This window comes from Gossypium hirsutum, chromosome A10 (assembly GCF_007990345.1).
Source record: "Gossypium hirsutum isolate 1008001.06 chromosome A10, Gossypium_hirsutum_v2.1, whole genome shotgun sequence".
Taxonomy (NCBI): Eukaryota; Viridiplantae; Streptophyta; class Magnoliopsida; order Malvales; family Malvaceae; genus Gossypium; species Gossypium hirsutum.
In genome coordinates this window covers 73,527,872-73,554,261 of record NC_053433.1, presented here as the reverse complement: position 1 = coordinate 73,554,261, position 26,390 = coordinate 73,527,872, and the positions used below count along the sequence as shown (strand labels likewise).

At 33.4% G+C, this 26,390-nt stretch overlaps 2 protein-coding genes across 12 annotated transcripts; one reads left to right on the top strand and one right to left on the bottom strand.

Moving 5' to 3' along the window:
* LOC107927596 (uncharacterized) lies at positions 1-14,503 on the top strand. 11 transcript variants are annotated; one of them, XM_041079331.1, is made up of 5 exons: positions 1-398; positions 489-626; positions 1,531-1,631; positions 9,426-9,497; positions 9,621-11,033. In XM_041079331.1, exons 1-4 carry the CDS (start codon positions 358-360, stop codon positions 9,470-9,472), a joined length of 327 nt encoding a protein of 108 aa, XP_040935265.1. In that variant the 5' UTR covers positions 1-357; the 3' UTR covers positions 9,473-9,497; positions 9,621-11,033. The 11 variants fall into 11 exon arrangements, 5 of the variants coding, with proteins under 5 accessions (XP_040935265.1, XP_040935264.1, XP_040935263.1 ...); XM_041079330.1 differs by having other exon boundaries at positions 9,426-11,034; XM_041079329.1 differs by lacking the exons at positions 9,426-9,497; positions 9,621-11,033 and adding an exon at positions 14,025-14,503 and having other exon boundaries at positions 2-398; positions 1,531-1,642.
* A 4,914-nt stretch (positions 14,504-19,417) lies between these two features.
* On the bottom strand, positions 19,418-21,218 carry LOC107927518 (berberine bridge enzyme-like 18). Its single transcript, XM_016858606.2, has one exon. The coding sequence runs from the start codon at positions 21,189-21,191 to the stop codon at positions 19,572-19,574; it is 1,620 nt and encodes a 539-aa protein (XP_016714095.1). The 5' UTR covers positions 21,192-21,218; the 3' UTR covers positions 19,418-19,571.
* Positions 21,219-26,390: the final 5,172 nt, after the last annotated feature.

Genomic DNA, 26,390 nt, shown 5'->3' with positions numbered 1-26,390 from the left:
AACAGACCAAAAGTCCAAAGCCATAAATGCGCACATAGAAACGTTCTAAAAAACCACAAAAGCAAAAAAACAAAACCCACTCTGGCCTTCAAACAAAAAAGAGAGCACCCACAAATACCAGCTAAAAACAGCTTCCTTCTCATTGTAAAAGACGATTCAGATGTGAGAGGAAAACCCAAGTGCTTTGAAACCAGTCATGGAGATTCAGAGAACCTTCTCCAGTACAAAGCAAACTATGACAGTCTTTGATTCGTCTGCATCCAGCTCCTCCAATCCCTTTCCACAAACCGCATTACTGAAGCCGGAACTCCATCAACCCCAAACCCAGATCTTTGGCTTCTTTGCCCTTCCGCTGCCATGGTATGGGCTGCATCATTTATAGAACGAAGAATAAAAAGGTAAACTACCTTTCTGAAATAATGTTCTAAATCTCGAATGTGATGGATAATAGGTCTGAGGATCGATTTATCTTCCACCCTTGCTTGCAGCTTTTTGATAACTGTCAAAGAATCCCCTTCTACGACCAGGCACCAGAAACCCATCATTCGCGTGAACAGTAACGACTTTTCACATGCCCGTGCTTCAGCAATGAATGCATCGAACGCATCAGCAACATCCTCTATCAGATAAGTTTCGGCTCCTCTAATTTCACCTCTAGAATCTCTCGCTAAAACTGCTATTATAGAAGTTCTAGAATCTCTTTGAAAGGTAGCGTCAAAATTTAATCTTGATGAAACCCAAAACTGGAGGCCTCCAATACCCTTTTCTTAGAAAACCATCAGAACCACCGAGTTTCTCTTTGCAAAGATTTACTTCCTGAACATAACCATGAATAAACCTAAGCACTTCCTGCAGAGAAAATTTGGCATCTTCATGAATCAATTGATTTCTCCTATACCACATGGTCCAAATAGAAATTGAAATAATTTGTTTGCTTTGATCATCTGCTGCAATAAAAGTTTTGACAAAGTGAATCTTGTAATTGGAGGTGTTATCAACATGAGCAGTTTTAATTTGAAGGGAAGCTCATACACCCTGAAGAAGACTACAAGACCACAACAGATGATCCGTGTCTTTTGACGCTTCCTTGCAAAGAGGACAGACATAATCATTCCTTAACTTTCTTAACAATAAATTACTGTAGTGAGGCAAATAATTGTTAAGCAATCTCCAGATATGTATTTTTATTTTCTCCGGGATGTTAACAGACCGCAAAGACTTGTAAAAAATCTTGTAGATATCAGCAGTAGAGTTGATGTAGTTGATGTTCTGTAAGTAGTTAGTAGTAAGAATTCTATAACCACTTTTCACCGAATACTCTCCAGACCCCTCATACTTCCACACTAGCAAATCTTCCGTTGGAAGTCTCAAAAATCGGGATGGAAATAATACGTTGCGCCTGATCTTTATTCACAAGGCTATATATAAGTCACTTATTCTAGGTGTTTGTCTCAGATTTAATTAATTGATTTACTGTTGTCCATCTTGGATTCATACGTTGCCCTGATATTCTGTTGTTTTCCACTCCAGGCAACCAAGGATCATTCCAAATGTTTACCTTAATGCGGTTGCCGATTTTCCACAAAACTCCATCAGCAATCAAATCACGAGCGTTGCAAATGCTCCGCCAGGTAAACGAAGGGTAAAAACTTATCTTGGCTAATAAAATATCTGAATATGGATAATAACGAGCTTTAAGAACTTTGGTTAAAAGACAATTGGGCTGGGATAAAAGATGCTACACTTGCTTTGCTAATAACGATTTATTAAACAAATGCATATTTTTGAAACCCAACCCACCGACACTCTTTGGTTTACACAAAACATCCCAATTGCTCCAATGAATACCCTTCAGCGATTTATTATTTTCCCACCAAAATTTTTTCATAATACCTTCAAGCTTCCTACATAAGAGTTTAGGCAATTCAAAATATTGCATTGCGTAAACTAGGATAGATTGTAGGATTGATTTGACGAAAACTTCTTTTCCTCCTATCGGTAAGTAGCCTAAACTCCAGCCATCTATGCGTCTTCTGAACCTGTCAATAAAATTAGCAAAAGCCCAACTCTTCTTACATCCAACCATTATTGGCAACCCTAAATATTTCTATGGGTTTAAAGCAACCCTTAGTCCCAATGTAGTAGTGATGGTATCCTTGATATTAACATTAACATTAGCCCCGAAGTATATTAGAGATTTTTCAAAATTCACCCTTTGGCCTGAAATTGTCTCATACTCCTTTATAACATCACTCACTACCTTATCCCCTTCAACAAATGTGTCCCCAAAAAGAATACAATCATCCGCAAAAAATAAATAGTTTATCAAGAATCTTTTTCTTCCAATAGGAACTCCCATCATCAACCCCTTTTGCTCAGCTTCTTTAATAAGAGTTGAGAATCCCTCAACACAAATAAGAAATAGATAGGGACTAAGAGGATCATCCTGTCTTAAACCTCTCGAAGGTGAAAACCATTCACTGCTCGACCCATTAAGATTCACCGAATAAGAAACCGAGCAAACACATCTCATGACAAGAACAATCCAGTCCGCATATGAAACCCTAAATGAGTCATCATTCCAACAAAAAAATCTCATTCAACACGATCGTACGCTTTACTCATATCATGTTTCAGTACAAAATTTCCCTTTTTACCTTCTTCATTTTCAAAGAATGAAACACCTCATAAGCAATAAGAACATTATCCGAAATATGTCTTCCAGGAAGGAAAGCCCCTTGAGCTTCATTAATACTTCTCAAAATAGTACTCATATGATTCACCAAGACTTTCTCGATAATTTTGTAAACAACATTACAAAGGCTTATGGGTCTAAATTGAGAGATTTTCAGTTTATCAACTTTAGGAATTAAAAAAATATGAGTTTTATTAATGGTTTCAATCTCAGATTCACCATTCAAAATAGATAAGCAATAGTTAAACATTTCAGGACCAATAATTTGCCAGTACCTTTGAAAGAAAATTGCTGGAAATCCATCACTGCCGCGACTTTCAATGGTTCCATCGTCTTAAAAGCACATGTGATTTCCTCCTCCATAAATTGTTGAAGTAGATAATCATTCATATCATCAGTGATTCATTTTTCCACCAATCCAAAAACACGTTCATCTATCTCATTTTAGAAGCCGAGAATAAATCTTCGAAAAAATCAAAAGCTAGTTTTAACATCTCCTCTATTGTATGAGTCCTTGTGCCATTCATCCTTTCTAATTCATTAATTCGACCGCGATTCTACCGTTGAACAGCCATTTTATGAAAAAAACTGGTATTTTTATCTCCATTTTTCAGCCAGTTGAATCGAGCTTGTTGCTCTCAAAATAATTCTTCTTGATCAGCCTGAAGATTAAGTCCTACCTGTACATCTGTAATTTCAGCAAGAACTTCATTAGTTGGCTCCTGATCATAAAGGTAATTTAATTTTTCCTCCCGTTCCAAACGACTTCTCTTTGATTCTCTAGATCTGATTCTGGTCCATTTCTGAAGATGTTGTCCAAGACCCCTAAGTTATCAGGGATATTTCCAGTCGTTTCTCCCCAACTTCTTCGAATTTCTCATTCCAAAGAATTATCCAGACACCAACTAACATCAAATCGAAAAACATCTGAAGACGTGTTTTTCCTCTAATTTCCAAAAGTATCCAACAAAATCGGGCAATGGTCTGAGAATGAATGATTTAAGTGTTCAACTTGGTAATTAGGACAAATATTAATTGTAGGAGCCCAAATTAGCCCAATAACCCATTACAAACCAACCCCAAACCCAACATTAATTAAACAAGCCCAAACCCAATCTAAACCTAAACCCTAGCCCAAAAGAAAAAAACACAAAGCAAGTCAGAACAAAAAAACCTTAGCCACCTTCCCACTTGCGCCACAACCACCCTCTGACACCACACCATCGACGTTAGACCACTTGCACTGGCCACCAACTTTGCAGCACTGTTCAACTGCTCCTGCAAGAGAAACACGCAAAAAGACAGGAATAATAGACTAATATTTGCAAATGGTTATAAAAACCAAATCAAAATTCTTTGTAAGGGGTTTTGGCAAATCCATGAAATAAATCATCATACTAAAACAACAACAGTCCCAAAAACATACAAAGATAGCAAGTATTCGAAGAAGAAAACAAAAGCAAACGGGATAAAGGTTACTTTTTTATTTTTATTTTATTTTTTTCTGATTTTCGCATACATATATACACATATTTCTTTATTTTTTCTATTAATATAAACAAAATATATATTTTTTAAAACTAGAAAAAAAATAAAAAAAACATAACCTTTTGGGAAGACCCTGGATCCATTCCGCTGGAGCGATCCCATCATCCCTCTATCAAAAGGTGAAATTTATCATGGATGGCTGTTTGGTCACCGTCGAGGGAGAAGAAGATATTGTCGCATCTATCTCTGCTGATGCCCCATACCTTGAAGTAAGCAAAGACGCAGTGGAATGTTTCTTCCGATCCCTTGAATTTGTCAATGCCACATTCGTCGCTGAGGGAAACAGAATTCCCGTGCCAAAACTATCAAGAAATACCAGGATGAGTATCAAGCTGACTGTGGGGAGAGGAGCCCGAGCGAGGAAAGGTTTGGGAAAATTTCAGCAAGGAATAGTCAGGCTCTAAAGCCAATGCACCACAAGGCCCGATACGGCTTGGGGTTTCAGCCGAATATGCGTCAAAGAAGAAAACAATGGAAGAAGGATCAAGAAAGAAGGATCGTAATAACCTTAGGCCGAGAAATAGAATGGGATCCCATAATGTACCCTATTTTGTCAAAAACATTTACATCTGCAGGGATGATATACCCTGGATAGGATAATACACAAAGCACGCTGTTATTAATTAAAAGGAGTCTTCAGAATGTCAGTATAAATGTCATTGACAAAGGAAGTGAGGCAAGTAAAGATGTTTCAACGATACGCCCTTGTCCTTCTGGTTTCATGTTGAACAATTTGACTGTCGAGGACCTTCTTGTAGTTTATAAGTCTTCAGAGTAATGCTCAAACATTAACCCTCTATTGTGTCCTTAGATATAATAGAATACTTTTGTAAGGGCTTGCATTTGCTCTTTATCATTTAAATGAATATCAATGAAGATACATTTTGTCACGATCTTTCGCATTATCACTAATTTTATAATTATTTTCTCATTTCATAGCCTATCCTTACATTTTCCTCATACCGTGCCATAACATTTCGTTTTTTGGTTCCAATACTTGGATACTCTTCTAGTTTCCTTTTTCATTCAACTTTTAGGTGCTCAGATATCAGCAGCATGAACAAACCCGTTACGAGTCCTGAAATCGATTTTGAGAAGGCTGTTTGTTTAGGAGAATTCGAAGCTGAAGAAAATGCTGAAGACTATGCCTCATCTCCGGACTTACTAAATGGTGAAACAAGAGGATAAACAGATTTTGCCTCATCAAGAATTTGTTGAAACAATAAATTTAGGAACTGAAGAAAGGAAGCAAAAAGTGAAGATTGGAACTTCTATTTCGGGAGACACCAGGCATAATTTGATTGCTTTGCTCCGCGAGTACAAAGATGTATTCACATGGTCATATCAGGACATGCCAGGATTGGATGAAGATGTAGTGGTCTATAAGCTCCCATTAAAGCCAGAATGCAAACCCATTCAGCAAAAGTTAAGACGGATGAGACTTGAAATGTTGAAAATAAAAGAGGAAGTCAAGAAGCAATTTGATGCTGGCTTTCTACAGGCCTCCAAATATCCAGAATAGGTGGTTAATATAGTCCCAGTACCAAAGAAAGACGGAAAAGTACGAATGTGCGTGGATTATCGTGACCTGAATTGAGCAAGTCCTAAAAATAATTTTCCCTTACCACACATTGATACGTTGGTGGATAACACAGCAAAACATTCATTGTTTTTCTTTATGGATGGATTCTCGGGGTATAATCAGATCAAGATGGCCCCGGAAGATATGGAAAAAACTACCTTCATAACGATGTGGGGAACGTTCTGCTACAAGGTGATGCCATTCGGGTTAAAGAATGCTGGGGCAACATATCAGAGGGTTATGGTGACGTTATTTCATGACATGATGCATAAAGAAATAGAGGTCTACGTCGACGATATGATTGCTAAATCCCGAGGGGAAGAAGAGCATGTAGTGAACCTGAAGAAGTTCAGAAGGCTGAGAAAGTTTCAGGTAAAGCTTAATCCAGCCAAATGTACGTTTGGGGTTACCTCGGAAAAGTTGCTAGGCTTCATTGTCAGTAAAAGAGGTATCGAGGTTGATCCAGATCAAATAAAAACCATTCAAGAGTTATTACCTCCGCGCATGCAAAAGGAAGTCAGAGGATTTTTAGGGAGGTTCAACTTACCAACCAATGTGACTCAATCTTTCGGCTTCTACGAAAACATAATCCAGGAGAATGGAATAAGGAATGCCAAGTGGCCTTTGATAAGATAAAACAATATTTATCTAGTCCTCCAGTCTAGTACCACTAACTCCAGGAAGGCCATTAATATTGTATCTGACTATGTTTTTAAAATTCAATGGGTTGCATACTGGGGCAACACGACGAGTCAGGAAAGAAAGAAAAGGCGATCTACTACCTCAGCAAAAAGTTCACTGAATATGAGGCAAAGTATTCGTCCATTGAAAAATACTGTTGCTCTTTGGTTTGGGTAGCTCGGAGACTCAGGCAATATATGTTGTATCATACGACATGGCTAATTTTGAAGTTGGACCCAATAAAGTACATGATGGAATCACCTGCACTCTCAGGAATAATGGCACGATGATAGATCCTTTTATCGAAATACGACATTGCCTATGTAAGTTAGAAATCGATAAAAGGGAGCGAAATAGCTGATTTTTTAGCGACTCGAACGACAGAGGAATATGAGTCCTTCAGATTCGATTTCCCAGATGAAGACTTAATATGCATCATAAAAAAGGAATTCGAGTCATCAAAAGAGAAGCCATGGAAGATGAGTTTTGATGGTGCGTCCAACGCCTTGGGGTATGGGATTGGAGCAGTCTTAATATCACCAAAAGGGAACCATTATCCGTTCACTTCCAGGCTGAATTTCTTCTGCACCAATAACATAGCGGAATATGAGGCCTGTATCATGGGACTTTGTATAGCTATTGAACGAAACATCGAAATCTTAGAGGTGTACGGGGACTCAGCGTTGGTGATATACTAAATCCGTGGAGATTGGGAAGTGAGAGATTCAAAATTAGTCAAATACAACGATCTAGTGGCAAGACTGATTAAAGAATTCAAAAAAATAACTTTTAATTACTTCCCACGATAAGAAAATCAATTGGCTGATGCCCTGATCACTTTGACTTCAATGTTCAAAACAAACAGAGAAATAGAAATAATGCCTCTTCAAATGAGCATATATGAAGTCCCTACACATTTTTTCAGCATTGAAAAAGAGTCAGATGGACGGCCATGGTTCCATGATGTCTTAAAATATATTAAGAATCAAAAGTATCCCGAACAAGCAAATGAGAATGACAAAAGAACAATCAGAAGAATGGCAGCGGGATTCGTTTTTGATGGAGACATTCTGTACAAAAGAGGAAAAGATCAGATGCTCTTGAGATGCGTGGATGCTGTTGAATCTAGAAAAATACTTGAAGATGTCAATGAGCGAATTTGTGGGACACATGCCAATGGTTTCACTATGGCCAAGAAGATTATAAGACTCGGTTACTACTGGTTAACGATGGAAAGCGACTGCATTAGTTTTGCAAGAAAATGCCACATGTCAAATTTATGGCGATAAGATTCATGTAGCCCCTTCGCCCCTTCATGTCATGACTTCTCCGTGGCCTTTTTACATGAGGGGCATGGATGTTATAAGGCCAATTTCCCCAAAAGCTTCTAATGGACACCGGTTTATTTTTGTGGTTATTGATTACTTCACAAAATGGATAGAATCCATTTCGTTTGCCAATGTGACGAAGTCTGCAGTTTGTAGATTTTTGAAAAAGGAAATCATTTGTCGATATGGTTTGCCTGAAAGAATCATTTCAGATAACGCCATGAATCTGAACAACAAAATGATGGAGGTGTATGAATAATTTCAAATAAAGTATCATAACTCATCACCTTATCGCCCGAAAATGAATGGAGCTGTTGAAGCGGCCAACAAGAATATTAAGAAGATTATTGGGAAAATGACCGAGACATATAAAGACTGGCACGAGAAGCTACCGTTTGCTTTGTATGCATATCGCACATCTGTACGGACATCTACGGGGGCAACTCCTTTCTCTCTGGCCTATGGAATGGAAGTTGTGCTACCTATCAAAGTTGAGATCCCTTCCCTACGAGTCTTAATGGAGTCAAAATTAGAGGAAGCAGAATGGGTTGAAGCTCGATATGACCAGTTAAACCTTATCGAGGAAAAATGTTTGAAGACAATTTCCCATGGACAGATGTACTAGAAGAGAATGATCGCGGCCCATGATAAGAAAGTACGGCCAAGAGAATTTCACGAAGGAGAACTCGTGCTGAGAAAGATTCTCCTAATACAAAAAGACTTTCGAGGAAAATGGGCACCAAATTGGGAAGGACTGTCGTAAAAAAGGCATTCTCGGGTGGAGCTTTGATTCTCACTGAGATGGATGGGAAGGAGTTACCGAATCTAGTGAACTTAGATGCTGTGAAGAAATATTATGCTTGAAAAAAAAAAGAAGAAAAGAAAAAAGGATTAGGATGAAAATCTGAAAGGGCGTTCTAATGAAGCAAACCTGGCTCAAAGAGTAAGATGTTTTGAACGATGGGTCAAACAGCGAGATTACAGTATTTGGAGTATTTTTGAAAGTTCGAAATCTTTTACGCAAGAAGCCATGCTTGGAAAGATTCTTGATTAAGAAACGTAGAAGAGTTCATGTGTTGAATATCTAGAGCATTTGTATCCATTGAATGCGATCCTATTTCTCTTATATGACATTTTTTACTATTCTTGGTTAACTTTCTTTGTTTGTTACCTTTGAAATAAATGAATAAGAGGTACCATTTTTGTCCCTACCTGACAATTTTTATGCATCTCATTATGTGTTTATTATATGATAAATAGTGAAATGATATACTCTAAACAAAAAGAAATGTTAAGCATTACCTGGATGAAAATTTGACAAATACAAGAGTCTCAAAGTAAAGACAAAGTTCAACCAAGGGCAAAAGAGTGATGTTTGAGAAATGTTGATTACTCGTGAAGTTTGAGGACTGGTAAAAAGCCTGAAGAGAAAGTCAAGAGTCAAAGTAGTGATTGCAGATCATCACAAAAATCGTGATGAAAAAAGACATGCGAAAAACATGCCTAAGGTGTATAGCATGATCATGTAGGCATATAAGCATTTAAGACCAACATGTGCATATCATGATAACATCATACATGACATATACAGGTGCTCCAGTAGAGCAAGAGGATGTGATGATAGCTGTATTGAATTAAAGGAAAAGACACCTGAGTTTAACAGGTTTTGGTATTGTGATGTTTTTATTTCTGTTTTCAAAATTCAACTCATATTGCGAGAAGTGAGTTGAGCTTCAGAACACGCTGAGGTATTTTCAATTTCTATTTTTCAAATTTCTGTTTTCAGAAATCTTGCCTTTCTAAAGTTACAAAAGAGAAGACCACAAACCTCATCTCACTGAAACGATAGAAGAGTAGATTGAAGCTATAGATCTTATCTTACTAAAGTTACAGTGAAGCAGATTGAAGCCACAGATCTCATATCCTTGAAGATACATTTGAATAGATTGAAGCTACAGGGCATATGCCAGAAGATGCAGTGGATTGAACCAAAACTACGAGATGCGGTGAATTAAAACGAGACTATTTGAAAAAGAGGAGCTCCAAAGCAAGTCAAGACTCAACAAGACCGAGCAAATTTGGTCTTCCTTGAAAGTCTTAGCTCTATTCTCGTTGTACGACAATGAGCAAAGAGGGAAAGCTGTAGGAGCCCAAATTAGCCCAATAACCCATTACAAACCAACCCCAAACCCAACATTAATTAAACGAGTCCAAACCCAATCTAAACCTAAACCCTAGCCCAAAAGAAAAAAACACAAAGCAAGTCGGAACAAAAAAACCCTAGCCACTTTCTCACTTGTGCCATAACCACCCTCTGACACCACGCCACCGACGTCAGACCACTTGCACCGGCCACCAACTCTGCAGCACCGTTCAACTGCTCCTGCAAGAGAAACACGCGAAAAGACAAGAATAATAGACTAATATTTGTAAATGGTTATAAAAACCAAATCAAAATTCTTTGTAAAGGGTTTTGGCAAATCCATGAAATAAATCATCATACTAAAACAACAACAACAGTCCCAAAAACATACATAGATAGCAAGTATTCGAAGAAGAAAACAAAAGCAAACGGGATAAATGTTACTTTTTTATTTTTCTTTTATTTTTTTTTATTTTCGCATACATATATACACATATTTCTTTATTTTTTCTATTAATATAAACATAAAATATATATATTTTAAAACTAGAAAAAAAAACATGACCTTTTGAACTTTCGGCCACCGCGTGACGGTGGCCGACGACAGTGGTGGCGGCGACTGACCGGAGCCCTTGTCGGATGTGGAGACCTGCAGAGAAAAGAGAGAAATGAGAGAGAGTTTTTTTTAAAGCAAAGAAAAATGGGCTTTTGTAAAAAAAATTTTACATTTATAATACATATGAAACAACGCCGTTTCATTAGGCCCCCCAAGCGCCCAAAACGGCGTCGTTTTGGGGGGCCGACCCGCAACCCGACCCGTCAGTCTCAGGATCCGCAATTGCGCAATTAGCCCTTCTACCTTTTCCTGTTTTCGCAATTGAGTTTTAATATTTCTTAATTTGGCTCCGAAATTTGTTGCGCTTTGTGATCTGGTCTTCTGCCATGCGCTGCGTTTTGGGAGGAGGGAATATTGCGCTTTTGGTCCCCCTAGGTTACGCGCATATCGCTTTTTAGTCCTTTTCACTTTGTTTCTTTTTAAAATTGCCCCAAAACTTCGTTTTTGTTCCGAATTTAGTCCTTTTTTAGATTTAAGTTGATTTTTCTATTTTCTTTGCTATTTTATTTTATTTTAAATATTATTTATATTATTCCTATAACTATCATTATCAATATTTTTATTATTATCGTTATTTTTATTCCTTTTATCATTTATTATCAATATTTATTACTATAGTTACTACTATTATTTCTATTATATATGTTACGTATATACTTTTAATATTTTTTATTATATATGTGTATATATTATATATTTTTTATACATTATATGTATATATGTTTAATGTTATTAGTTATATATATTTCTTTACTATTCCATGTATATATTTTTATATTTTTATACCATATCGTTTATATATTTCGAATACGATATTATATTTTTTTTTACATATTATCTTATGTACATATTCTTGAATACTATGTTATATATATATTTTTAATACCATATTATATATATTATTATATTTTTTTATCCCTATTACATTTATTATTAATATTAGTACATATATTTTATTATACGTGTATATATATACTTTTTATATAGTATTATTCCCATATATCATTATATTATTTATTATACCTATTATGTTCATTATTATCACTTATTATTTTATTTTAATATTATTATGTATATATTTTTCATATGTCATGTACATACGTTTTTCAATATCTATTTCATATATATATGTATATATTATGTATATATTTCAACATTACTAGTTATATTTTTACTATCTTAGGTATATACTTCAAACACTATATATGGTATATTTCTAACACTATTACTATTTTTATATATATATATATATATATTTTACGTACATACTCTTAATATCATTATTATGTATATACACTCATTGTTTCCATTTCCTGTTTAATTCTGGTATTACGTTTAATATCGCATATATCTTTATTGTTTTAATATTATTGTCACACTTATATTTGCTTCAATATATTTCTAGCTCTGTCTTTTATTTATTTTTATTTCATATAAATTTGCTTTGCATTATTTCGAAAATCTTATTCTCGTTTTCTAATTAATTTCAATACATAAGGCAATGTACCAACTTAACATCAAGTCATCGATTTCATCACTATGTTGGGTGAAATTCATCGGCTCGTGTTAAAAACGGGACACCCTTCTAAAAAACCAAAAACTAAAAATTTTCATTTTTCAATCGGATCACGATTAAATGTCAAATTGAACTTGTATTTTTGAGAATCAAAACAACGCGTGTTTTACAAGATACCAATTGTGGGCGTCGCGAGTGTGCTAATACCTTCCTCGCGCGTAACTGACTCCCGAACCCTACTTTACTCTGATTTTGATGTAGACCTAAATTTGGCCTTCCTTTTGTTAAAAGAAAATGAATCTTCTTCTAAAAAGATGATTTATTAGGTGTCCTATTACACCTAGAAAAAGATCGGTGGCGACTCCCCCTCTTTATTTTAAAATCAAACTTTGGTTTTCAAGTTTTCACTAAATCGCCACAATTAGCGACCAAGCTAAAATTTTTACGTCGCTACATTAATCCAATTCAAAGTCGCAACACCCCTGTCCAGCCTCTCCCTTATATTTGTAGAGAAAAATCTTCTTCTCTCCTACGTAAACCACCTTTCAATGTAGCCAAGGTCATTGAGTCCACAACCTTCCAATGCCATTCAAAAATTATGCATCTGACGATCAACTCGTAGTCGTCCTCCTTTCTTTTCAAAAGAGCTCATAATCTCATTAAAATCCCCTAGGACAACCCAAGGGATCCTTTGATCTTGCCCCAACGCCTAAGTAATTCCCAAGACTCCTTTCTATTCTTTTCTTCCAGGTTCCAATAAAAACCCGTTAAACGCCAAGTAGTATCACATTCAACATCTTGAACATCGACATTAATATGAAATGATGAAAAAGACTTAAGGCAAATCAACGAATTCCCCTTCCACCCTTGCGATAAACCACCTTTTGATCCCACCGCCCCAACATCGATTCCATTCTCAAATCTGCATTTCAATCTCACCGATTTCATCTTTTTAGCACTTAATTTTATTTCCATTAGAAACAAAATTTGGGGATTAACAGCTCTTAACTTATTCTTAAGCCTCTTAACAGTTCGTGATCTCCCCAAACCACGAACGTTCCAGCTAATTATTTTCATCGCATTCGGCTGCTCTGATCACCAGAGCTAGCCGTTACATCGGAATGACTTAATCCCCATTCTTCCCCACAATAAGTGATGAATCCTCCACAATCCTTTGTCGTTTCTTTCCTTCCATATTAATTAAAGGATCATTTTCCTCTTTCAGCATTAAATCCAATGGCCCATTCCTAGAAATATTACCATGAATTGCACCACCGCCCAATTTGCGCTAGTTGTTAGATTCTTTATATAAAATCTATTGACTAGGATCCAAAGGGATTAAATTTGGATTTGAATATTGTTGCCACGATTCCTTCCTATAATTATTCCTCATATTATTTGGCCATTTACTACTTTGATTGTTACCTTCCATATTCAATTTGCTCCACTACGAACCATTAGACTGACAGAGCCACCTACTATTAGCTTTACCACGTCGCCGCGTCTCAGCACGCAAAGATAAATCTCATCCAAAAATAATGTTCGTTGGCTCAATCCGAAGCTTAAGAGGGCAGAAGCTCTCACCATGCCCCAATTTGCCATAAATGAAACAGAAAATGCTCAATTTCTCATATTGAAAACGGGCATATACTGTCTTGTCTTTCACAATCTGGATCTTTTTCCTCCTTTTCAATGGAAGAGTAACATCCAATCTAGCACGAATTCACATAAACTGTTTAAAACCCGAAGCCAGAATAGCAGTATCATATTCTAAAAATTTTCCCAAAAAATCACCAAATTGTCTTGCCATATGTTTAGTCATCAGACCTGGGGGCAAATCATAAATTTGGACCTAAAATTCAGTGAGATTTAATAAAATATATGACAGATTTTCTCATTGCTGAATTTTTTGCAGAATGAGAAGATGGTTATTGAAAAACCAAGGAGTACCTGAGTCGCCTTTGCATATCAATCTCATGGAAAAATTGGAAAAGATACCTCTTATCACCTAGATCTGATATACATATCCCTCCAATTGGATGCCATAAATTAGACATAGTGTTGCGTAGAGAAGGGAAGTGGACAACACTATCAGTGAGACAGCATCGCACTAAACAAATCCGATAGTCCTAATCTCCTACTGTTGCTTCCTCCTAGAACGCCTCGTCTTCCTTATCACGAAGTCTCAGATTGGCTAGATCATCGTCCATATCAAGACCACATTCAAGAGGAACAAAAAAACAACGTAAGGATACAATGAAAAAGAGCAAGAAAAAAAAACAACTTTTTCTATTGGAGTAGCATGTCAAACGACAGACAGAAACTCGTGTCAAACGATAGACCAACACCATTTTTTTACCTTTTTAAATCTCTTATAAAAAATAAATTTATTTAGGAATATTAGTTTTTACAAATTTATTTTTTAATATGTAATTTGATATACTTTAATTATTAAATACAATAAACCTGTACATCACATAATTTAAGAAACTAGTATAAATTATATAATAAGATACACAAGCATTTAGGTAGCAATTCAATGTATTATCTAGCGATAAATGGTGGCACGTATTCCATACTTTTCTTTTTTTGAATTTTTATAAACATTTTATATTTTTTTGAATTTAGATTTTTTTATTCTTTTGAGTGTTTTTATAATTTTTAGATTATTTGTTGATAATACATATAAGACAAATAATATCATGTTAGCATAAAATATATGTGGATTGTCATGCAAGTTGTCATCCCAACATCACTAAAAAATACTAATCTTTTAGTTAATATTTTTTACTAAAAAATAATTTGACACTTTTTAAAAAATTGATAATTAAATTTAACTTGAAAAATAAGAAAGACAAAATTAATAAAAAAATGTAAGACTAAATTTAATATTATAGCTACCTATGAAACTTCGATCTACTGTTAAGATTAAAACATTAATTTAATTAAAACGATGTCTTCAGTATTATTTCTTTTCTTTTATAATTTTCATCTTTTAACGTCAAGATCACAGTTGTCATTAACAAAGTTCTTTTCCACCAACAAAATGGAGAAGAAGTGCAAAACTCATCTTTCAAGCTTTATCTATTTTATGATTCATACATTTATCAAATCTATTTATGCAATTTTCGACGGGTATGGGTTGTACAATTTGACAAAGTCAAGAATGAAGATATTCAACATCTTGTTTACCTAATTGGATTTTATAGAAAACCAACAGATGGTTTTGTCATCTGCCTCACTATCTTTGTCTATAATTTTTAGTTAGCATCAGTATTTCAAACTGTTTGGGGACTCAATTCTTTTAGGAGAAGTATTCAAAGTTTTATTTTTTGAGATATTGATTTGGATTGTTAACAATCGAATCGAAGATATTATCTCTATGGTCGGGGTTTTGTCCCCTGACCTCTGTAGAGTATTGTGTATGCTTCACGGAGGGTGATGCTTCCTAGTCGAGTCTTGTAAGTAACTGTCTCCACCAATTAAGGTGTCCTCCTCATAGCTTTTTTTTTTTGAAGCGTCCTCCTCATAGCTCTTTGTAGAGGCCAGGGGATAAAATCCCAACAACGGGGACTATACATTCAGTTATTGACAGCCCAAATCAATATTTTTGAAAACAACACTTTAAAAATTTCTTTCAAAAGAATAAATCTCCCATCAGCACAAAACCGAAGTGATCCCTCCTCATATATATATATATAATACAATCTATTCATGTAACAAAAAGATTTTAAGTCCATTTTTTTTCTGAATTAACTCCAAATCTGACTAAATGAGAAGTAATCCTAATAAACTTACCTAATAGAATTCAATGTTTAGAAATATATAGAAAAGAAGATAAAGGGTTTCCTTTAAAAGCTTTATAATGCTAATCATGTGTCATATGTCTATAATCTTCCATTGGAGAATAGAGACATGTCTTATGTCGTTTCTCTTTCTTATGTCTTGTTTTTGATACCAACATCTCAATTAGTAAAGTTACTTATGGTTAGAGTTAGATTCTGTTTTACTTCTTTTATTAAAAAATAATTAAATTTATCTTAGGTACATTAGTTGGAACATCATATTAGTTTTTTTTGTTAAAAATTAAAATGATTGATGAAAGAACAGGATAATAACATGTGATATGCCACATGTACATCATATTGATGTATAAAGATCAATTTTTAATAGTGAAGTTGAACAAAATTTTTAATAGAAAAACCAATTTACTCTTTAATTTACTTTATTGAGATTAATTTACCTATATTTTAAATAAAAAACGAAATATAATTCAACTCTTAATATAATCAACTTTATATTACTTTTACCAATCTCAATTCTTTGAAAGTATGTGTTTTTGACCAAAGAAAATTGAAAACAATCACACTTGCAGAATAAGATCAAAAGTGCAAGTAGATCTTGTTGGGTTTCATATATATATATATATATATTTGTAATCAGGGAAGTCCCTTTATTTAGAGGCTCTCTATTTGACAAGAAAAAAAACGTAAATTAATCTTTATATATTTTATAATGTGTAAGTTAATCTATTTTAAAATTTTCTGTTAAAAAATATTGAAAATTATTTTTTATGGGTAAACTATAAAAATGGTTATCTAGTTATTCTTTTCATTTTATTTTGGTCATCTAATTATTATCTTTTTAATTTAGTCGTTAAATATTTTGAAATTAAATATTTTAGTCACTTTAAATTGATTAAGCTTTTATTAGTCTTGTAACAAAATTAGCGCTCTAATATTTACACATTCTATCAATTTGATTCTAAATGTAAAAAACTTAACAAATTTAACAAATTTAACCCTCAATATTTACAAAATTTTTCATTTTAATTTCAATTCTAAAAAAAATGAAATAAATTTTATCCGTCAACAAGGGATAAAGTAAGTGATCCCCCTCATATATATATATATATATATACACACAATACAATCTATTCATGTGACAAAAAAAAGAAAGATTTTAAGTCCATTTCAATTTTTCTTTTTCTAAATTAACTCTCAAATCTGACTAAATGAGGAGTAATCCTAATAAACTTACTTATCTAATAGAATCCAATGTTTAGAAATACATAAAAAGGTTTCCTTTAAAATAAGTTGGAACTGGTAATTTAGTAGCTTGATAATGCTAATCACATGTTATATGTCTATAATCTTCCAAAGATGAACATTCATCCTTTTCTGACATGCATATTAGCAGGATTTAGGTCCAATGGAGAATAGAGACATTTGTTATGCTGTTTCTATCTTTCTTACGTCTTTTTTACCTTTATTTCCGAGACCAACATTTCAATTTATAAAAATAATAATAGAATTAGATTACGTTTTACTTATTTTACTAAAAAATAAGTAAATTATTTTTTTATTAGTTTAAATAGAATTAATGTATTCCTTTTAATAAAAAGAATAAAATATAATTTATTTATAAATAGAGTAACTTTACATATTATTTTTACCGTTCAAAAGTGCAATAAATAATGTTAGTTTTCCTATGTGTAAATTCGTATTGATTTTCTCTTATATACTAATAGAATTACACATATGCTATACAAGTTTTGGAACAAAAACAAATTTTTTAATCCAAACCTTTTATATTAGATAAATAGGTGAATGGTTCCAATATACAACTAAACATTTCACATTGACCACCGACAAATAATTTATTAAAATAACTGCGGATTAAATAAATGTAAATTGTATAAAAGGTTTATACAATAAAAGCCTTGTGCTTCCCTCAAAAATAAATAAATAAATAAATAAAAAGCTTTGTATCTATTTTTTCAGTAAATTACATAGATAGTTATTTATCTATTAATTTTTTTTTTATTTTAGGCACTCAAAATAAAAAGTTTACAAATTAAGCATCCATGTTATATAGTTCGATCATTTTAGTCACTTCCATTAAAATCACAAATGACAAGTTGATGTGGTAGTTTAAAAATAGATATAATAACAAATTTAGTCATCAACTCGTGACTGTTATTATACCAATTTTTTAATTGTCACGTCAACTTGTTGTTTGTGGTTTTAACATGAGTGACCAAAATAGCCGAATTATGTAATGTGGGTGCTTAAATTACAAAATTTTTTATTTTGAGTGCCTAAAATGAAAAATTTTGATAGTTAGGTGACTATTTGCGTAGTAACCCTTTTTTTCACTATTCAATTTCAATGAATGATAAAAAAAAATGTTTAACTTACAAATTGGCACCTAAATTATATCTATTTTCTGATTTTGGCTTTTTTTGGGTCATTGGTACATAAACTATTTTTCTTTTTCCAAATTGGTACATTTGCTAGTCAAACAATTAGCCAAACCATTAAGTCTATTTTAAGAAAAAAATGTTTAACCCTCAAAGCAGTTACTCAACTATACCTATTTTCCCAAGTTGGCACCTAAATTTTTTTTTAGAAGTGATACCTAAACTATCATTCCTACCTATTTTACACGGCAATATTATATCTGTTAAAAAAAAATTCAATCAATAATAGACTGAGACATCATATAAACTTTTAAAGCTAATTTTTAATTCTTTTTTTTCTTTTTTACCTTATTTCTCTCTATTTTTTTTCTATTCTCCCCCCCTTTTTTTCTTAATTCTTGCTTTATAATATATAGCAATGTCAAGGTCGGTTAAACCAAGTTAAAAAATTTGATTGAACGTATTTTTCTATTTTTATTATGAATTTTTTTAATAATTTATTTGATCGAATCAAGCAAACCGATTAAACCGATGATAAGTAGCCTGACTGATTCAACCATCGGTCCAATTCTAAAAACTTTGATTAACTAACAATTGAACCAACAAAAGTCTCAAGTTGATAAAAATATAATTTAAGTATCGTTCGTGACTAGAAAAATATTTCAGTACCAAAATAAAAAAATACATAATTTAAAATTGTTGGTTAAACTTTTTTAAAAATAATAGACTTAATGGTGTGACTAAAAGGTAACAATTTAAAAGAATAAAGTAGTTATTATGCTACTTGTAACCAAAAAAAAATTAGATAGTAAAATGAAAAAGGATATAGTTTGAGGACAGAATTTTGTGGATTAAGCCTATAAAAAGCATAAGTCTAAATTTATATTAATCGAACTAGCTGGCGTTGAATCTATAGAAAAAAAAATTGTGATTAAGACGGTTTTTTGATCGATAATAAAATTGTGATTGATTAAGACATCTCAACAATATTGGGAATTTTATTTTATATCGAGGATTATGTTTTTTTTATTCAATATAGGTTAAATTTTTTGGAATTAATATGAAAACAGAAATGTTGAATGAGATGGGAAGTTTATTCCAACGTTGGAAATAGATTCAGATTATTATTGATAATGAAAATAAAAACAATTAACCCACAAATACAAACTCAAATGGCGTGGATGAAGACCCCTAAAAACTACACAACACACCAGAAATGATGTAAACACACTCCAAAGGCTACTCCCATCAACAAAACCCTTAGACTGACACCGGAATGCTTTGCTCATGCTTGAAGAAATTATGTGGATCAACCTTTGTTTTTATGTAAATTAACTTATCAAAGTTATTCTTAAAATATTTTCGTCCCCAAACACTTGCTTTTGCATAACTTGTTTCACCCTTCTTGTTGTTGGTTCCAATATCATCGTCTCTGTAACTAACGTATGCTTCACGTGGAGATTTCGAAACAAAAGGTGTCATAAAGCTGTAAAACTTTCTTATCCAATTCATATACCTTTGGGACTTGGTGTTTTCTTCTCCATCCCACCCCACTGTGTATGCAATATGGTATAAGTTTCCATCTCTGTGTGGGAATGGGGTTGCAGATTCTGGGATTTCCGCCATTTTTCCTCCATAAGCAATGAAAGCCATGGCTGCTGTTTCTGCATCTTCTTCATAAAGCTTAGACCAAATCTTTTCGAATCCAGCTTTTGGAATTGGGTTTTTGACGTAATCTAATTTTGTTTTGAACGATGGAGCATTGAGAGGTGATTTGTAACTCCTGTCAAGTAAAACATCGATAGATTTGTTTTGGATTTGCCCGAAATAAAGAATCGATTCAATCCAACTCATTTCAGTGCAATGTTCCTTCTTTAGTCCCAGTTCTGGGAATCGAGCTTTCATCAATGGAATCAATGCATTAGTGTCACCAAGAAAAAAGGAGCTGAAAGCAACTAGAATCGTTGGTTTACCACTTCGATTCACCTTTCTCATTGTAACAGCTGAGAATATATCACCAGGAAGCTTGTGGGCTACTGATTGCCATTGATGAACCAGATTCGTCGCATTTTCTTCTAGGGTCTTTCTAATGGTGAAAACCGTCACTGTTGATGGAACAGAAACCAGCTTTACTTTCCATGAAAGGACGACTCCGAAGCTCCCTCCTCCACCACCTCGAATGGCCCAAAATAGATCTTCTCCCATGGATTTTCTTTTCAAAATCCTTCCATTAACATCAATAAATACAGCATCAATTACGTTATCCACTGCAAGACCGTATTTTCGTAACAATAAACCATATCCTCCGCCGCTTAAGTACCCACCAACGCCCACAGTGTGGCAAATACCAGCAGGGAAAGCAAGGGTTCTACTTCTTCTAGCAATTTCAGAGTAAAACTCACCAAGAATTGCACCAGATTGAACCCATGCTACTTTGTTCTTTACATCGATCTTAACTGATCGAAAATTGGTCAAATCAAGAACAACAAATGGAACTTGAGAGACATATGAAAGGCCTTCAAAATCATGACCACCACTCCGAATTCGAAGATTCAGGCCATTTGTTCTTGAACAACGGATTGTTGCTTGAATATGAGAAGTTTGCAATGGTGTTACGATGACCAAGGGTTTTGGTGTGGCTGGAGTTGAGAATCTGAGATTTTGAATGGTAGCGTTCAATACAGATGAATAAGAGGCATTATTTTGGGTGTAAATTACCTTAGAGATGTCATTGGAATAAAACGAATCAAGGCAACCAAGAAAATTATTGAGATGGGGATTTGCTGAAATCAGCCAAGGACATGAGATAAGAAGAATTAGAAGAAATAGAGACATTGAAAAGCACTGAGAAGCCTTCATTTCTGGGAAAAAGAAGCTCATGTTATATGCTCATAGTTCCTCAACATTTCTCTTTTATTTATAGGAAAGAGAAAAGTGATGGCTGACAAATACGACATTTAATAAACCATATGCAAAGGCTCCGAAGTCAATGTAATTGAAATTCTTTCTCTCACGAGTTTATGATTGATGAAATTTAAAGTGAAATAATAATAAAATAATACATTAATTTTAAGTATTTTTTAATAAATAAATAGGATATTTTTACTATTTATCTTTTGAGTAACAACCCAATATCTCATCCAATTATTAGCTTATTTTTTATTTAGTCATTAATATTATTCAGGTTTGATATTTTGATCACTCTGTTAAATCATTAACGAAATGTCAATGTGATCTTTTTATTGACATAATAATCGAATTAGCTCTACAATGCCATAAATTATATCAATTTGGTTCTAATTTTAAAAAAAATTTAACAAAATTAACGTTCAATTTTACATATTCTTTCAATTTAATCCTAATTCTAAAAGAATTGAAAAAAAACTTTAAAAATAAAAATACTAAAATATTTCAATTTCGATAAAAAATCTAAAATTTTATAAAAATACATAATTGTTTTTAAAAAAAATTAGAAAAGTGTCTATATATATATAGAACAAAGATTATTATATATATAAAGGTTGATCCTACATATGAGTTATAATGTTGATGAGCATGTAAATATATTTAGTTTACAATAGTGTTTTAATTTGATTTAACATGAGTATTGTTATCAATGTAGGAGGATGTGGGTTCGAGTGCGCTGAAACGCATTATCTTCCTATTTATAAGTTGGGGAGGAGTTATGGATAGTTCTAGACATTGTCTAAAAAAAATTATATATGATTAAAACCTATAATAAAATTATTTAAATATATATAGTTTAAGTTTTACTATTCTTACAACCTTCTCACCAAAATTAACAAAGAGAAAAAATGTGATGAAACCTGACCCACTATGTCAACTCTAATTTCTAATAAAACACCACACCTTAATTACTTAAGAAATTCTTGCACGGCACGAAATGATGTGTATGGTTAAGGCTAAAAATATAAATGTATATAGAGGGAGATTGTGAATGTTATTTGGAATTTTTCTTTTTTTAAGTATCTTTATCCAGTATTTGTGTTGAATATAGATATAAAATCATGATTTATACGGAAAAAACTTTTAAAAAATAAGTATATATATATGTCATATACTTTAAAATGTTGCTTCTTATGTTGCTAATGAAACAAATTGTAACAAAGATCATATTAGAGGAAAGGATATACAAAGAAAAGGAAATTATGGGACAGAAGATCATTCCGCCATATTTGGTGTGTTTTTGTGTTTATTTAACTTTTTGGTGCCTTTATCTACCCGTGTAGGTGCTAGAATCCCTAAGTTTTCAACTTTAAAGCTTATAATTTTTAAATTTCTGTATATATTTTAGACTTTTTTTTATCGAAAAATTGATTGATTTAGTAATTTTTTATTTTTTTTATTTTTTAAAATCAAGACTAAATTGATAGAACATGTAAAGTTGAGGGCTATATTTGTTGATGTTTTTAGATTAAGACTAGATTGATAGAATCTGTAAACACCGGAGGGAAAAATATGTTATTATGCAAATGAAAAGGCCACATCAATGTTTGGTTAATGACTCGACGAATGAGTGACAAAAATATTAAATGTTGATAACATTGGTGATTAAATCAGAATTTTTTAAAGTTAGATGACCACAACAAAAACATGCTAATAATTGAATGAGTTTTGGTGTAGTTTACCATTTTCTTTTCTTTTTTATTTTTATTTTTATTGAAAGGTGCCTATGAATCACTCATTGGCTTGGAGAGTATAAACGCATTGTTTTTAGAATTGGATTAAATTGGTTGACTGGACCAATTCGATCGAAAATTGATATCAGTATCAGTCCATAATAAGGGGTTGGATTAGTTGACCCACGAATTCGTTGAACCGACTAGTCAAACCAGTTGAATTGGTTTTCTATATATATTTTAATATTTCAAAAATTACTTGAGTTTTTAATAATTTGTTCAATTGAACTAAACAAACTGATCGAATTGATCTAACTAGTTAAACCGAAAATTGGTGGATTAATCGATGCAACCATCAGTCTGATTTTGAAAATCTTGGTAAAAAGTGTGCACCACATTCATTGATGGAATTAATATCAAGAAAGCTAGTAATGTAATACCCCAAACCCGGCCTAAAAGTTTAAGCCGAATTCGAATGAGTTACACCAATGTGTGGGAAAGCTGATTTCTTTTCGAAATTCTAACTTTGAAAACAAAAAATTCATTTTAGTCGATTTAGGAGGTTTTGTACTCTTATGTTAGAAATTGATGGATACTGAAGAGATTATCAAAAGAAAAGTAAGGCAAGTCCAAAAGCAAATTACAAACCCAAAAGATCAAATCATACTTATATCAATGCAAGACAATACGAGCTTCCGTACGCCGTTTGGTCCTAAGTTAGATTTCTACCTGAACAGATAAAATTAAGACAAAGGGTGAGCTGCCAAGCACCGCATATAACTGAACTCAGATACAATTAATCATATATTAATGTATAAATCAAAGTAACGCAAGAACTAAATAACAGTTTTATAACCAGTATGGAACAGATCTAGAGTATCACGAATATTTCAGTGACAATAGTACAACAGAACCGAACAGAACAGAACGGAGTAGAACAGAACCAAACAGAGCAAAGCAGAGGATGTGTAATGTAGATGCTGTATTTTTCAAACGGCTCAGAATGCAGATTTATCAGAAAACATCTTACCCAAACTCCGCTGCACACCAAAATAGAGTTCCCCCAGAACTCGTCTACCCCAATCACACCAACAGACAACTGTAAACGTTGCCACCAAAATTTTGCAGTTAAGACTTCTAGATCGAGTACATGTGGTCAAGCTACTATAGTACAACTAAGCTGCTAAAATAGAATTGTGGATAAACTACCAGATAATGCAGACCATTTATTGCTAGAAACTTCCTATTTTCACATCAACTCAAATCCCATACAACGTGTCATGACAAACATACGCAGAATCAGAGTAATAAGTAGGTAAGTCATGCTATCTTTCAATAACAAAACCAGGAGACATGAGAGTCCATGTTTTGTAAAACAGACTTATCAAACCCCAACAGACCATATCAGACTTGCCATAAAGTCACATGCACAGTTATAAATCAAAATTAATAACAATCAGTCTAACCTATTCAGATATTATGTATTCCTCATCAACAAAGTAACGTAAAGGGTTATCAATCAGAATTAGTAACAATCAATCTAACATAATCAGATGTCATATATTCTTCATCAACAGAGTAACGTAGAAGCGTACCAACAAACTTAACATAATACAGATCGTACTTGGATAATTTGTACATATCAGACAATAACACATTACATTTTGACAGATCCTACTCACTTAGGTTCAAACATAGAAGATATACGTATAGATCACAAGTTGTTTGTAACACCCCTAATCCGACGTATCCGTTGTCGGATTAGGGTTACGGAGCATTACCGTACAAACAGAAACATTTAAACTTAGTATCATTCAATAATATAATCACACCATAAACCAATCATATACATACATATCGTCTCTAATTTGAGCTCTCAAGGCCCTAAAAATAACTTAGAAGCAATTTAGGACTGATTTGAAATAATTTGGAATGTTTAGGAAAAAGTTACAAAAATTTAGAAACAAGGGTCACACGGCCGTGTGGCTCACACGGTTGAGAGCCACGCCCGTGTCTCAAGCCGTGTAACTATCGAACTAAGGACACACGATCGTGCCCCAGCTTGTGGAACTCTCTAAGTAGGGTCACACGGCCAATTCACATGCCCGTATGCCAGGCAGTGTAACTTTCTGAGTTGCCCCACATGCCCGTGTGCCAGGCCGTGTAACTCACTGACTTGCATCCTAAGAAATCACCAGATGACACACGATCGTGTGTCCCATACGAATGAGTCACACGCCCATGTCTCAGGCCGTGTAGACCCAAATTTACCTAAAATCAAACTATTTCCAAAACCATTTCATACATGACCTTTCCACCAATTTATACACACTTTATATGAGCCCAAACATCTTCAAAACACACATTAATATACCATTTCAAAGTCCCAAATCAATCAACCAATATGCCATACAAGACACCTCAATATATATACCAAAACATAGCATAACAATCAAGCCAAATTTACCATATTTCTATCATCATAACCTAGCTCAATACTTACCAAAACATGCCATATACTTCACCATATACATGCCATTCCAAACATACCATAAAGGATATTATAAACATGCATAACAAAGTCACCAAAGTGATCCAACTTGTCAAAACATCAAATCATACCAACCTAAGATAAGTTTCAAAACTTATACATGCCAAAACACCAACAAACCATTCATCATAACACCATTATAAGTTATCCTATACATGTCATTATAAACCATTAACCAAAATGTTCCTAAACTACCAAAAAACTTCTAGATAATGTGATAGATCTCCGACGAGCTTTTAACTAAATCGAGCTTTCGATGGTCTAAAAAACAAAGGAAAGAAACTACGTAAGCAACATTACTTAGTAAGTTCGTATAAACTAAAACTAGACTTACCATGTCATTATAACAATTCAAAGGTTAAACATAAGTCACCATTAATGCCATATGCTTAGTAATAGGCCATAAAAAATCACCATTTCTCAAGTTAGTGTACTTGCTCATAATACAAATGAAATCAACCATAAAATATATGAATTCCATAAGTAAATGCATCATTTAATTCATAATTCCTTTACATAAACCATGAATCAATCCATTTGCATACTTACTTACCAATTTGTTCTCTTTTCTTGCCTGTTGAACCATTTAGAACTATATCGGATTCCCGAGAAACTCACACAAAGTGTGCCTTTACATATAACCTTTCCTTTACATCATTGCTGACACGAGCTGTAAAATGGGCCTGCTCACACGAGTTGTGGGTCTGAATGTAAGCTACACTATGGAGTATCCAAAAAAAATGCATGACCTCAGCCACCTGTAGGACATTCAAGACCAGAACCTGAAACATGAAATCCCTAATGACATGTTATTTGAATCTTATAAATTCCTAAGTTTCAACTGGGACTCGATATCCGTCAATTCACTATAGTAGTGATAAGGTTATA